The sequence below is a fragment of the Choloepus didactylus genome, chromosome 7 (assembly GCF_015220235.1).
Source record: "Choloepus didactylus isolate mChoDid1 chromosome 7, mChoDid1.pri, whole genome shotgun sequence".
Lineage (NCBI taxonomy): Eukaryota > Metazoa > Chordata > Mammalia > Pilosa > Megalonychidae > Choloepus > Choloepus didactylus.
Genome location: NC_051313.1, coordinates 112,612,258 through 112,628,226, shown reverse-complemented (window position 1 = coordinate 112,628,226; position 15,969 = coordinate 112,612,258). Strand labels below are relative to the sequence as shown.

The 15,969-nt window shown below is 35.9% G+C and overlaps 1 protein-coding gene across 2 annotated transcripts in view; it reads left to right on the top strand.

Annotated features, from left to right (window-relative positions):
- Window positions 1-15,969, top strand: part of DNAH8 (dynein axonemal heavy chain 8) — a 323,187-nt gene that overhangs the window by 193,636 nt on the left and 113,582 nt on the right. For both annotated transcript variants that reach the window (XM_037842901.1, XM_037842900.1), the window contains 4 exons: window positions 8,615-8,768; window positions 10,037-10,201; window positions 11,915-12,141; window positions 13,921-14,039. In XM_037842901.1, coding sequence (XP_037698829.1) covers window positions 8,615-8,768; window positions 10,037-10,201; window positions 11,915-12,141; window positions 13,921-14,039 — 665 coding nt within the window. The remainder of the gene's footprint in view (window positions 1-8,614; window positions 8,769-10,036; window positions 10,202-11,914; window positions 12,142-13,920; window positions 14,040-15,969) is intronic.

Sequence of the window (15,969 nt, the reverse complement as noted above, 5' to 3'; positions counted from 1 at the left end):
GAAATGGATTGGCTTTTATAAAGGGGGGTTACTAGGTTACAAACTTATAGTCCAAAGGGCATGAAAATGTCTGAAAAGGCATCAACAAGAGGATAGTTTTCACTGAAGAAAGGCCGATGGTGTCCAGAACACCTCTGTCAGCTGGGAAGGCACGTGGCTGGCATCTGCTGTTCCTTTGCTCCCAGGTTGCATTTCCAAAACGACATTCTCCAAAATGTCTTTGGGCTTGTCTCTCTTAGCTTCTCTGGAGCAAACTCTGGGCTAGCATCTCTTAGCTAAGCTTCTCCAAACGTCCTTCTGTCCACATCTCCAAGCTTCTCTAAGCGTCAGCAAGCAAGCATCTCTCCAAAAGTCTCTCTCAGCTGCTCTTTTTAAAGGACTCCAGTAAACTAATCAAGACCCACCCTGAATGGGTGGGGCCACACCTCCATAGAAATAATCTAATCAAAAGTATTACTTACAGTTGGGTGAGTTACATCTCCATGGAAACAACCTAATCCAAATATCCCACAAGATTGGATTAAAATATGGCTTTTGGGGGGAACATAAGATATCCAAACCAGCACAACACATAATCATCCAAAGTGTAAAATCAGTGGCTCATAGTATCATCATACAGTTGTGCATTCATCACCACAATCAATTTTTGAACATTCTCATTACTCCAAAAAAAAAAAAAGAAGAAAAATAAAAATAAAAAAGAACACCCAAAACCTGCCATGCCCTTTACCCCCACCCCCACCATTATTTATTTATTTTTGTCTTTATTTTCTTACTCATCTTTCCATACCCTGGATAAAGGGAGTGTTGTCACAAGGTTTTCACAATTACGCAGTCTCACCATAAAAGCTACATAGTTATACAGTCATTTTCAAGAATCAAGGCTACTCTACCATAAGTTTTACCCTTGGGAAGACGGTTGCTGCAAAGGAGAGGATAGGCCTCCCTATATTTGTGCCTAAGAGTCTCCTCCTGAATGCCTCTTTGTTGCTCAGATGTGGCCCTCTCTCTCTGGCTAAGCCAACTTGAAAGGTGAAATCACTGCCCTCCCCCCTACGTGGGATCAGACACCCAGGGGAGTGAATCTCCCTGGCAACGTAGAATATGACTCCCGGGGAGGAATGTAGACCCGGCATCGTGGGACGGAGAACATCTTCTTGACCAAAAGGGGGATGTGAAAGGAAATGAAATAAGCTTCAGTGGCAGAGATTCCAAAAGGAGCCGAGAGGTCACTCTGGTGGGCACTCTTACGCACACTTTAGACAACCCTTTTTAGGTTCTAAAGAATTGGGGTAGCTGGTGGTGGATACCTGAAACTATCAAACTACAACCCAGAACCCATGAATCTCGAAGACAGTTGTATAAAAATGTAGCTTATGAGGGGTGACAATGGGATTGGGAAAGCCATAAGGACCACACTCCACTTTGTCTAGTTTATGGATGGATGAGTAGAAAAATAGGGGAAGGAAACAAACAGACAAAGGTACCCAGTGTTCTTTTTTACTTCAATTGCTCTTTTTCACTCTAATTATTATTCTTGTTATTTTTGTGTGTGTGCTAATGAAGGTGTCAGGGATTGATTTAGGTGATGAATGTACAACTATGTAATGGTACTGTAAACAATCGAAAGTACGATTTGTTTGGTATGACTGCGTGGTATGTGAATATATCTCAATAAAATGATGATAAAAAAAAAGAATCAAGGCTACTAGATTATAGTTCAACAATTTCAGGTATTTCCTTATAGCTATTCAAATACACTAAAAACTAAAAAAAAAGGGATATCTATATAATGCATAAGAATAACCTCCAGGGAATGATAATCTAATAAGAACAGATAAACTATGGAGGGTAATCTCAATGTTATGGGAATGCTCAGGAATGATTATGGTTTGTAAACTTTCTTGGATATAGTAAGATCATGTTGGAAGCAATAGAGTTATTTTAGGTTTTTTTTTCTCTTATTCCTTTGTTTTCTTAGGGGTTGTTAATTTTCTTGGGGTATGGTAGGAACATGTTGGAAGCAATGTAGTTATTTTAGATTATTTGTTTTTCTTACTCCTCTGTTTGGACATGTTTTATTAATTTTCTTGGGGTATGGTAGGAACATATTGGAAGCAAAGTAGTTATTTTAGGTTATTTGTTTTCCTTAATCCATTGCTTTGTTTGAAATGTTGTGGGGTTTTTTTGGTTGTTGTTTGCCTGTTTGTTTTTAATTTTTTGATAAACAAAGTTAAAAAATTGAAAAAAAATCAGTAGAAAAATGGGAGTAAAAACTAAATGACAAATAGGGTGGGATGGGGGGATGGTTTGGGTATTCTTTTATTTTTTATTCTTATTCTGATTCTTTCTGATGTAAGGAAAATGTTCAGAAATAGATTGTGGTGATGAACGCATAACTATATGATCATACTGTGAACAGTTGATTGTATACCATGGATGACTGTATGGTTTGTGAATGTATTTCAATAAAACTGAATTAAAAAAAAAAAAAAAAGAATAACCTCCAAAATGACCTCTTGACAACATTTGAAATCTCTCAGCCGCTGAAACTTAATTTTGTTTCATTTCTCTTCCTCCTTTTGGTCCAAGAAGGCTTTCTCAATCTCATGATACCAGGGTCAGGCTCATCCCTGGGAGTTATGTCCCACATTGCCAGGGAGCTTTCCATACCTGGGAGTCATGTTCCACGTAAGGGGGGAAGGCAGCAAGTCCACCTGCCGAGTTGGCTTAGAGAGATAAACCACATCTGAGCAACAAAAGAGGTTCTCTGAGGGTGACTTTTAGGCATTACTATAAGTAGGCTTAGCTTCTCTACACTATGTATTTTTTTGATGACTGTGGTTTTGTATTATGCATTAACGTCAGGAGTGTGAATTTTCCAACTTCATTCTTCTTTTTCAAGATGTTTTTGGCTATTCAGAGCTACTTATCCTTCCAAATAAATTTGATAATGGGCTTTTCCATTTCTGCAGAGTAGGCTGTTGAATTTTGATTGGGATTGCATTGAATCTGTAAATCAGTTTAGGTAGAATTCACATCTTAACAATATTTAGTCTTCTAATCCATGAACACAAAATGTCCTTCCATTTATGCCAGTCTTTGATTTCTTTTGGCAATGTTTTGTAATTTGCTGCGTATTAGTCCTTTACATCTTGGTTAAATTTGTCCCTAGATATTTGATTCTTTTAGTTGCTATTGTAAATGGATTTTTTTTCTTGCTTCCTCCTAAGATTGCTCATTACTAGTGTATAGCAAGACTACTGATTTTTTCATATTGACCTTGTTTCCCGCTACTTTGCTGAACTTGTTTATTAACTCTAGTAGTTTTGTTAAAGATTTTTCAGGACTTTCTATATATAGGATCATGTCATCTGCAAATAGTGAAAGTTTTGCTTCTTTTTTCCCAATTGTATGTCTTTTGTTTCTTTTTATTGCCTAACTGCTCTAGATAGACCTTCTAGCACAATTATACACAATGGTGTATAATTCTAGCACACAGTGGTAACAGTGGGCATCCTGTCTTGTTCCAGATCTTAGAGGGAAAATTTCAGGCTTTTACCAATGAGTATGATGTTAGTTGTCGGTTTTTTATATATATGCCAGTTATCATGTTGAGGAAGTTTCCTTCTATTCCTATTTCCTGAAGTGTTTTTATTAAGAAAGGATGCTGGATTTTGTCAGATGCCTTTTCTGTATCAATTGAGATGATCGTGTGGTTTTCCCCCTTTGATTTGTTAATGTGATATATTACATTAATTGATTTTCTTATGTTGAACCACCCTTACATATCTAGAATAAAACCCACTCAATCATGGTGTATAATTCTTTTAATGATTTGATTTGTGGGTATTTTGTTGAGAAGTTTTGCATCTATATTCACTACAAAAATCAGTCTGCAGTATTATTTTCTTGAAGTATCTTCATCTGGCTTAGGTATTAGGGTGATGTTGGCTTTATAGAATGATTTAGGTTGTGTTCCATCCTCTTCTTGGAAGTGTTTGAGCAGGATTGGTATGAATTCCTCTTGGAATCCTTGGTAGAATTCACCTGTAAAGCCATCTGGTCCTGGGCTTTCAGTTTCTCATAACTGATAACAATCTTTTAATTGGTCTGTTGAGGTCTTCTGTTTCTTCTAGAGTCAGTGTAGGTTGTTTTTGTGTTTCTAGGATTTGTCTGTTTCGTCTAAGTTGTTTAACTTGTTGGCATACAGTTTTTCATTGTATCTTCTTGTGATCCCTTTTATTTCTGTGGGGTCAGTAGCAATGTCCCCCTATCTCATTTCTGATTTTATTTATTTACATCTTCTCTCTTTTTTTTCTTTGTCAGTCTAGCTGGGGGGCTGTCAATTTTATTTTTCCTCTCAAAGAACAAATTTTTGGTTTTGTTAATTCCATTGTTTTTAATTCTCAATTTCATTTATTTCTGCTCTAATCTTTGTTATTTCTTTCCTCCTGCTTGCTTTGGGATTTGTTTGCTGTTCATTTTCTTGTTCCTCCAGGTGTGCAGTTAGAAAATTAATTTTAGCTCTTTCTTTTCTTTTAATCTAGGCATTTAGGGCCGTAAATTTCCCTCTCAGCACTGCCTTCACTGCATATCCCATAAATTTTGAAATGTGAACTCTTGCTTTCATCTCGAGATATTTACTGATTTCTCTTGCAATTTCTTTTCTAACCCACTGTTTATTTAAGAATGTGTTGTTTAATTTCCATACATTTGTGAATTTTCCAGTTCTCTGTCTGCAATTGATTTCCAGCTTCATTCCACTATGGTTAGAGAAATTTGTGTTTTTTTTGTAATTTCAGTCTTTTTAAATTCATTGACATTTGTTTTGTGACCCAATATGTTGTCTATGTTGGAGAATGACCCATGAGCAATTGAGAATATATATCCTTTTGTTTGGGGGCTATGTTCTATTTATGTTTGATAGGTCTAGTTCATTTATCATATTATTCAGTTTTTTTGTTTCCTTTTTGAGCCTCTGTCTAGATGTTCTGTCTATTGATGAGAGTGGTGTATTGATGTCTCCAACTATTATTGTAGAGATGTCTATTCCTCCTTTCGTTTTTGCCAGTGTTTGCCTTATATACTTAGAAGTACCATAGTTAGGTGCATATTTATGATTATTATTTCTTCTTGGTGGTTTGCCCCTTTTATTAATAAATGATTTCCTTCTTTGTATCTTATAACAGTTTCTCATTTAAAGTCTATTTTATCTGATATTAGTATAGCTACCCCAGCTCTTTTTTGATTACTATGTTTTTTCCACCCTTTCACTTTCAACCTATTTGTGTCTTTGGATCTAAGGTGAGTCTCTTGTAGACAGCATATAGTTGTATCATACATTCTTATCCATTCTGCCAATCTCTGTCTTTTGATTGGGGATTTTAATCCATTAACACTCAAGTTTATTATTGTAAAAGCAGTAGCTTACTCCATGCATTTTATCGTTTGGTTTTCATTTGTCATATCTTATTTTATCCCTCTTTTTACTCTTTTAGTTACACTTACTGACAGTCTTCATTTGTACACTCTCCTCCAGGCCTCTCTTTCCTGTCTTTTCCTTTCAGCCTGCAGAACAGCCCTCATGTAGGGCTGGTCTCTTGTTAATGAACTCTCTCAATTTCTGTTTGTGAATAACTTTAAACTCTACTTCATTTTTGAAGGACAGTTTTGCAGGATAAAGAATTCCTGGCTGGCAGTTTTTCTCTTTCAGTACCTTAAATATATCATACCATTGCCTCCTTACCTCCATGGTTTCTGATGAGAAATTGGCATTTAATCTTATTGCAATTCCCTTGTAAGTGATGAATTGCTTTTCTCTTGCTGCTTCCAGGATTCTCTCTTTATCTTCGGTATTTGACATTCTGATTAATATGTGTCTTGGAGTAGGTCTATTAGCATTTATTCTGTTTGGAGTATGTTGCATTTCTTGGACATGTGTATTTATGTCTTTCATAAGAGTTGGAAATTTTAGGACATTTTTTCCTGAAGTATTCTTTCTGCCCCTTTTCCCTTCTCCTTCTGGGACACTCATGATGGTTATGTTTGTGCGCTTTGTGCTACCATTCAATTCCCTGAGACCCTGCTCATTTTTTTCCCATTTTTTCTACATCTGTTCTTCTGTCTGTAAGATTTTGATTGTCTTGTCTTCTAATTTGCTGATTCTCTCTTCTGCCTTTTCAAGTCTGCTGTTGTATGCCTCTGGTGTATTTTTAATATCTTCTATTTTGCCTTTCAGGCCCATAATTTGTTATGCTTCTTTTCTTACTTTCAGATTCTTCTTTATGTTTACTCAATGTCCTCTTAATATACTTTATCTCTTTAGCCATATTTTTCTTCATCTCCTTGAATTGATTTAGGAAATTTGTTTAAACATATTTGACTAGTTGTTCCAAATTTATGTCTTCTCTGAAATTTCCATTTATTCCTTTGTGCCATATCTTCCTGTTTCTTAGTATAGCTTGTAATTTTTTGGTGAGCTCTAGGAATCTGATTCTCTTGATGAGTTTACTCTGAAGGTCAGTTTCTGTCTCTTGCCTAGGGTTTCATTTTTTTATTAGCTTTGTGTTAAGGCTCTTCTTTGACACTTAGTTCAACTTATTCTACACTTTTAGAATTGCCTATGTTTTACTGATCGGGTTTTTACCAGCTGTTCTTCATCTTATTCTTGCCCTGGGTATGTGGTGCAATTGTTAACATTGCATTATTGGTGCAATTGTTTCACCCCAAGGGGAGCTCTTCCTTTCCTCTGTTTCTACTCTGGGAATCTTGGTCTGTTCTGTTTGCTTTTGTTTTGTCTCTGTAGTTTTTTCTATTTACTCTCATTTCATTGCCTCTAGTTGCTTTTGCCTGGAGGGTAAATTCTGTGAGTATGGTCACCCTGAGGAGGACTTTCCAAAGTCAGTATTTACTAACCAAAACAAGGGCCAGGGTGTCACAAAAGGGGCACAGACCAGTTCCAAAAAGCCCTGGGGTGAGGATAGATGCAACAAAGCCTTTTTGATGGCTCCATGGAGCTGTACTTTCCTGGTCTGCCCAGCAGATGGTGCTCCTCAGAAAACTATTGTCCATAGCCCTAAGGAGGTCCTATGTCTTTGAATTTTCACCACTTTTATCCCTGTTAGTGGTGGGGTTGAGACCATAGCCAGGTGCTCCCTGTCTGGGGTGGGCTAAAACTGCAGCTCAAAGCCAGGACCCAGTGATCCCACACTTTTTCAGTCAAAAGATTGAAACCTCCCCCCTGACCCCCCGTTCTTGGTGAAGAAAGCTTCCATGGCCCTCTCCATCTGCAGCAGCCAGCCAGGAACCAGACCTGAAGCAAGTAGTCTTGACAGTGGGGGTTAGGCACCAGCAGTCACTGAGGAGCACTTTGCTCACAGTTCCACTCTTTTCTGGATGTTGTACAGTGCTCCCCTGGCCTCTGGAGCCTCAGAACAATTGTTTCACACTCTAAAAGCACCAGACCACAACTCTGTGTGAAAGATGTGGGCTATATTGCTCACCCAGTGGAACTTTGTCTTATGAAACCATCTTTTTAATCCAGTTATCCCCCTTGAGAATTATTCCGAAAGGGATGTACGTCCTCTTCTTGATGATGCTCTTTTTGCCTAGGTCTGTAATACCTACTGTAGTGCCAGCTGGAAGGTGCTCTTAGTTTAAACATCCTGAAATAAGCCATTTATTCATTTAAGGGCACAAACTACATCATCTCTAGTGTCCATACACCTAACCAATAGCTTTTATCTTCATTTTGCAAATGAGAAAACAGAAGCCAGAAAATGTGAAGAAACTTTTCTTAGGCTGCAGAGTGGGGATTTGAACCTAGATCTTTCTGGTTCCAAAGCCAATAGTCTTTCCATTAGACCATATGTATGGTTTACACTAAACCTCCTATTACTTACACTGTAAAACCTCCTCCAAAATAGGATTTCTTTGTGGCCCTTATCATTGACTTACTTATCAGAAGTTACATACAACACTTCAGGAAATGTCTGCTTTATTTTTACACATCACATGGCCTCTGGTAGCACATAGATTTAGCAGGAAATAGAGTAAACAGAAGAACAAAAACCAAGACCTTCTCTTTTCGTAATTTGTGACAATATAATTGTAACATTTCTATTATTTATACCATATTGTATAATGCCTCTTTTTCATGTGGGCTTGCTCTGCATGCAAATTACCACTCTATATAATTTATCACTAATTTTATTTATAATTTATCATGAATTTCTCACCAATCCAAACTCATTCAAATTTCAGATGAGTTTCCAATATTATCCTTATATTTACTCAGGCAAAATCTATTGTTAAGAACTGTCAGATTGCACTTCCTTATTCATTTCCTTATTCCCAATTACTTTTCATAGATCACTTCTGGTAAATTCCCCATTTTCACTTCCACAGTAAAATAAAACATATTTTGAAAGGTAATGTATAGCTATTTAGCTCTAATCTCTGTGTTTTCTAGCAGGTATTTTGACTTTTTATCTATTGGAACAGGTACAGATTATTCTCTAATTATCATGGGTTATTTTATTTATTGTGTTTTGAGATAAATTATGACTACATATTTTTTTAACTTTAAATTTTCCACCACTGCTCTTTTTAGGTCTTATAATGTGAATAATCTAACGGACGACTTAAAGTCTTTATACAGAGTTGCTGGTGGTGATGGAAAAGGCATCACCTTCATCTTTACAGACAATGAAATAAAAGATGAGGCATTTCTAGAATATCTTAACAACTTGCTATCTTCAGGGGAGGTAGGTTTCAACAGTAGAGAAAAAGCACATATTTAAAAGCTGTACATCATATTTGAATACAAAAAGCAGCAACCCTCCAAAAGTGGAACCATTTAACACACATTTTTTATTTTAGAAAGAGATTTATTAAATTTTTGAACATTCCAGTATTTTGAATTCTTTGGTCCATTTCAAAAATGATTCCTTACCTGTTTCTTCAGTCTTCAGATTGATCCTATAATTTATTTTAGGAGAAACAAAGTGTATCTCCTATGTACAATTGTAATAGGAGTATAGAATGGTTGTGAAAGTTACATTAGCAGTAAGTAGATGTTTGTTTCACCACTCTTGACGCCACTTGTGTCAGTACTTCCCATGACCACTCCCACATTTGGTGCTTCATTAGAATGCCTCATGAGACAAAGCATACAACTGTATTCATGGCTTAGATTTATTACAGTAATACAATAAAGACACACAGTAGGATCAATGAAGAAAAAGACACATAAGGTGGAGTCTGAAGGAATTCACATACAGGCTTTCTGTGTTTTCTCCAAAGGGCCCAGAGTGTTCTTCCCCTCCAGTAATAAGATGCAGAAACGTGCACTGTGTCTTTGCCCAGGGGAGTTCATTTAAGAAGACTCAGAGTCCAATAGTTTTATTAGAAGTTGGCCATACAGTCATTCCCTGCTAGGCCACTACTCCCAGAAGGAAAGCAGGTTTTCACCATATATTGCATTGCTTGTACAAACAGTCTAGGCACAACAGAACAACTTTATCAATTAGTTTTGGAGGAAACTTTCCAAAAGCCCAGTTCCCAGAAGCTGCCAAGGGCCAGCCCTGAAAACATGCCCTTCTAAAGGTCAGACCTGCTACATTAACTCTTTCCTGCACAATGGTATATGTTGATGCTTTACTGTGTACCAGTTAGTTAAGAATCTTGGAGCCAGAGTTGAGTAGACTGACACTGAAGAAAGGAAGGGCATCACTGGACCTTTTAAAGAGATGATTGAAGTGGTGGAGGTGATAGTTTTTTGGTGATAGCTATTTGAGCAAACAGAAGCATAATTTGGTCATCAGTAAGCTGCTCAATAGAAAGTTGCACTTTTGGTAGTCTGACAAATCAGAGATTTAACAGTGGAGATGCAGAAAGAAAACATTTAAAAGGATGATGTATAAAGAAAATATTTTAAAAGATGATGTGCACATTAAAAAGGACTAGATTTTGGCAGTGAGTTAACTTGGGGAACTCGTAAAAGACAAAACACTTTGTTGTCTGTTTCTCAAAGATCTCCAATTTGTTTGCACGGGATGAGATGGATGAAATCACCCAAGGTCTGATATCAGTGATGAAACGGGAGCTGCCTCGCCATCCTCCTACCTTTGATAATCTGTATGAGTACTTCATTTCAAGATCAAGGAAGAACTTGCATGTTGTTCTCTGCTTTTCTCCAGTGAGTTTTTATTTTATTTAATCTATGTAGGAGGAGTTATTTATTTAAATGTGCTTGATTTACCTTCTCTGAGGAGTTGATTTGCTCAGAAGTTAATGTTTGTAACAGTTATAATGAATTGATACTTCACCACCATCAAATCTCCACTGAGCAAACTCTTATACCAAAGTGTGATAATTTAAAATATTCATATTATTAGAAATTATTGCATAGCCTACATTTTCATTAATTACCTAGCTACATAGATTTTTTGGATTGGTGATATAATCTTGTACAGCTCTGCCTCCAATATGGATGTACCATCTAGAATGACCCCGAGATAGGTTTGATTATTTCTAGTTCACAGTGTTGTCCAATACAGTAGCCATTAACCACGTTTTGCTATTTAGATGTTAATTAAAATCAAATAAAAGTAAAAATTCAGTTCCTGAGTCACACTAATCCTGTTTCAAGTGCTCAGTAGCCACATGCAGCTAGTGGCTACCATACTGGAAAGCACATATATGGATCATTTCCAACATCAAGGAAAGTTCAATTGGACAGCGCTGCCTGAGGGGGTCTCACTAACTCATAAGGCAGCCTGTCTATTGTTTAGATAGCGTAATTGCCAGAAAGCTCTTCATTACAATGAGCTGAATTTTCTCCTCGGATTCTGATTCAGTCCTGAAAAATGAACCTAAAACTTTTCCTGCATGAACTGCTTCAGATATTTGGAGAAAGCTTTGACAGATCACTCCCCCCCCCACCCCACCCCCCCACACAGGTGTATTCTTTTTAGACCAAACGTCTTGTATTCCTTCAGCTGATTTCATTTGTCTTGGTGTCCAGGCTTTTGTCTGTCCATGTTATCTCTCTCCGGAAGAGTTCTAGTCAATTTCTTCTTAAAAGTTAGCTCCTAAAATCAAACTCAAGAATATAGATGTAGTCTTTTTTTTTAAACTTTATTTATTGGAAAATTAAAAAAAACAAACAAAGTACACAAACAAAACAAAGCAAAGGTTTAAGAAAAACAAATAACCTAAAATAACTACTTTGCTTCCAACATGTTCCTACCATACCGCAAGAAAATTAAACCATAATCAAACAAAGGCATAAAAAAAAACCAAATAACCTAAAATAACTACATTGAAACTAATTTTTTGTATGCAATGGCTTTTTTTTTTTACTTTATCAAAATATTAAGAAAAAATTCAAACAAAACAAAAGAATAAGAAAAACAAATAACCTAAAATAACTGCATTGCTTCCAACATGTTCCTACCATACCCCAGGACAACTAACAGACCTTAACAAAACAAAGGATTAAGAAAAACAAATAACCTAAAATAACTACATTGTTTCCAGCATGTTCCTACCATACCCAAGAAAATTTACAAATCATTATCATTCCTGAGCATTCCCATAACATTGAGATTACCCTCAATAGCTTATCTGTTCTTATTAGATTATCATTTCCCCTTCACTAGTTGCTGTCTATCTATAGGTCCCCTACATTCTACACGGATGTAGTCTTAAAGCAGGAAAGAGAGTAGAAATATTATCTTCCTTCTTCAGGATAATTAATTTATATATTGATACAGCAAAAGCTGATTATTTTTTAAATTTGTGAAGTCATACTGTTGGCTGAGAATACATAAACTTAATAGGGGTAGCTCTCTCTAGCTCAATTGTAATCCCTTTTGTTTCTAATGCTTTTTTAATTTGCCACCAATAGGTTGGTGAGAAGTTCCGTGCCCGTTCTTTGAAATTTCCTGGTTTGATATCAGGTTGCACCATGGACTGGTTCAGTCGCTGGCCAAAGGAAGCTCTGATCGCTGTGGCTTCCTATTTCCTTTCAGGCTATAATATTGTCTGTTCTAATGAAATTAAAAGACAAATTGTAGAGACAATGGGCCTCTTTCATGACCTGGTTTCAGAGAGCTGTGAAAGTTATTTCCAAAGGTAAGTTACATTACATGAGCATGATACTTACAGAACCACAAAGTTCACTGCGAAGAATTAAATGTTATATCCAATGAGACACTTCATGTTGATTGAGCACCAAGTCCCAGCTGCAATTGGATTGTTCTTGCTTTGATTTTCTAGTGATTATGTATACAAAGGATGATAAATAAAAGAGATATAAAAATTAACTGGTGTCCACACTTAACCACCTCTTTTCCCTGCAGACCCCAAAGTAAGATGCTTAATGAATCACTTTATTTAATTTGCTTAATTTTGTTTTGAAAATGACTTAACTATTTCATTATAAACTGTTAAAATTAGTTTCTTATTCAAATGCATTATTTATTTTGATTAAAGAAGTACACTGTTTTAAAGTTTCTTTATTGCCTTATGTTAAGGGAACATTTAGGTTTTTTATTTGCATTACTTAGTCTTATCAGTATTTTTATGCCAAATAATTATGAAACAAAATTTTAATTGACTGTTGGAAAGTACACTCACTAAAACCAGTGTTGGTGTTTGTTATGTGAAAGCTGGTGTTAACAGTTCAAAAATATACCTTTTTTTCCCTAAGCATGATAATCACTGCTCAAGATTGACGAATGTGGATAAACGTGGGCTTAACACTGATCTCGAGCAGTGCCCTCCTTCTTTAGGGTTGATGGATGGGCATCAGGGGCTGCAGAGCCCCCCAAAAAATTTTATGTCTCTTTTTCTGCATAGATAATCTGGGTAGCACTTTCATCAGTTTTCCAGGGAGTCCGTACCTCACAAGTTTGTCTGTTCCATACCGTTTCCTTTACTTAAAGCCATACCCGGACCACCCCTCTTAAAGACTTGAAGATAATGTCTCAGCTTCTCTTAGTAGATTGGTGTGTTATTAATTTTTACTGTTAGGAAGATTTCCTTTCTACCTTAACTGTGGAGATAGTATTTTACCTTCAGATAACTACTAAAACCTGTTTCTTTATTTTTGAAATTTTGGGTGAATTTTCCAAATTTTTCATATCCTCTTATGTTTAGAGATTTATTCTGCATGTAATATTTATATAACACTTTAATGATAGTCGCATATTTGCCCAAGTCCTGAAAGAACCTTTAAAATATTAAGAGCTCTTTGAACCCCTAAAGTGAAAAAATTAATATAAAAGGTAAAATAATTTTATAGAATGTGAAGAGCTCTTCGACTTGATTTTCTTCTGTATAAAATTGCTCCTTTTATTTATTTCTATTGTTAAATATAACCACTATAATAAAACCCATAGTGAGTTAGAACTTTTGAATCAAGTGTGGCTCTCTTGATTTCAAGAAAGTTCCAGTAAATCTGGGAAAGACTGATTTTCCCCCTTTGTAAGCTGGCCTTTGGCAGTTAAGAAATGTGTGGTAAATATCAGTTGAATGAAAATGGATCACAGCACAAAATCATTTCAACCATTTATCCCTAATATTTTACAGAGCCTTAAAGTTTAAAAAGTGTGTTCACGTACATTATTTTATTTGATTCTTGGAAGATTCTGTGTGGTGTAGGGCAGAGATTCTTCTTTAAATTATCCAGATGATGAAGCAGAAGCCCAGAAGGATGGTAAGGGTCAAGTAAGAAACCCTAAATATCGTCAGACAAGGACATAGTGCTCTTTTCACCTCACTGCTAGGGAAACCATTCACAATTCCTGCCCTTCTGCTAGTGAACTCTTCTGCAGGACTACTCCAATTTACATTTTATGGGAGTCTCCCAAAATGACAGATATAAAGATAATCTTTATGTCCTACTTTCAGATACCGCCGAAGAGCACATGTGACTCCCAAATCTTATCTCTCTTTTATAAATGGCTATAAAAACATTTATGCCGAAAAGGTGAAATATATTAATGAACAAGCTGAACGTATGAATATTGGTAAGAGGAATGGAGTCTGTTTTTTTTGGGGGGGGGTGGGTGTTGGATAATGATCTCAGTATTTTGTAGAGTGGGTATTGTTGTGCTTGATAATGAAATGCTAACTTTATTGTTACTTGTGGATAATCCTGAGGATACCTGTAAAGTCCTTTTAATCTGCCAGGAAACTATGGACAGAAAAAAATTTAAAAGAGGTGACATGTTTACTCTCTAGAACCATTTTCCACACTTTCCAATTCTGGGCCCACCGTGATGGGTAGCGAACCACCACAGTCACTGGAGCTGCTGCTAGCAGATGGTATTCTGTGAGCTCTGCTACTCTACATTTTTGGCCTTATTATAATTTTCCTAGATTTGTATAAACTTTGCCATGTTAGTGCTTCCTAACACTAACAAAGGAAAAGGCTTCTGGATGTTTTTCTGTTCCGCTGATCTATATTTCTATCTCTGACAATACCACACTGTCTTAGTTAACCTAATTTAACTAAGTAAGTTTAAAATTGGATAGCGCAGAATACTAGTGGTCAATAAGGGGGAGGAGGGTATGGGATGTGTGGGGTTTTCTTGTTTCTTTTTACTTCTTTTTCTGGAGTAATGCAAATATTCTAAAAATGATCATGGTGATGAATGTACAACCAAGTGATGACACCCTGAACCATTGATTGTATACTTTGAATGGATTGTGTGGTGTGTGACTATATATCAATAAAAGTACAAAAAAATAAAAATAAAAAAGGAAAAGGCAAAACAGAAACAATCAAGTAAAACCAAACGAAAACAAAAAGTTTCATCTGAGCAACAGTTTTCTGAATGTCTAGCATGTGTAGTATAAGGAGACAAAGTATAAATTGTACAGATAAATTATTCAGAAAGCATGTGGTCCAGACAACCCAAACACTTTAGTGGTTTCTTTTTTCTCCCCCTACACATCACTTGGTCATGTAGAATAACTGAACGCATGTGAACTTATAGTGATGGTAGAAATACTGCTAAAGAAAGCTTCTTCTGTTGTTTTCTCATGGCTCACCTCCTTGTGTCTGTTCTCTGTGATGCTCTAGAACCAGTGATGTGCTGAAAGTGGTTCATGCTGACACATGAGAACTGATTATCAAATTTTCAGGAATTTTATGAACTGGTCATTAAACACAGCCTCTACTAAAAATCAAACTGTATAAACTTACACTTAAATAAATTATATTATAATAAAGGCAATAAATACTCAAAACTCATTGATTCCTGATTGTTTTTACTACATTTTACTATTAGTATTATTCAAATTATTTATATCTGTTATATGAAAATATCATATAATGGTGTGCTACTGAGCATTTCTTGGTAGTTTGATATCAACCACAGAGGGAGTGTTCACACCATGGTAATTGGCAAACATATAAATCAGTGAATTTTTTCCTCCAGAGACCCAAATGTTAAACATTTACCAAACATACCACTGTCTAGAACACAGTTAGAATGTGAGTATTCAGTCAGTTAACTAGTTATTTTTGCTCTACTATACTGAAAGTCACAGAGCCAATTACATCAGTTTTAGCAGTTATTTTCATTTTTATAGCAAAGAAAACCACAAAAACGTTAATATGCCATCTGCCTCATTTGTCATCTCAGCTGCATAATGATTCAAAGAAAGACAAAACATGTTAGCTACAAACTGTTTATGAAGCCAAGGAGAGCATACATTTGTCCAATAAGTTTCCTGGCTAAAATAATCTTATTCATTATGGCATTTTGACTTTCCTATAACTGCAGCTAGATAATATTCTTCAGTCAGAGTTATTTTCTTCACTGTCTGTTGAAATTCTCAGAAATATGATCAGATTTGTTGTTCCTAAGATTAACATATATTTTAATATAGAATTATCTTGCATTTGTTATAGTACTTATACAGTGTCTTTTGAGTAGTAAACATTGGATA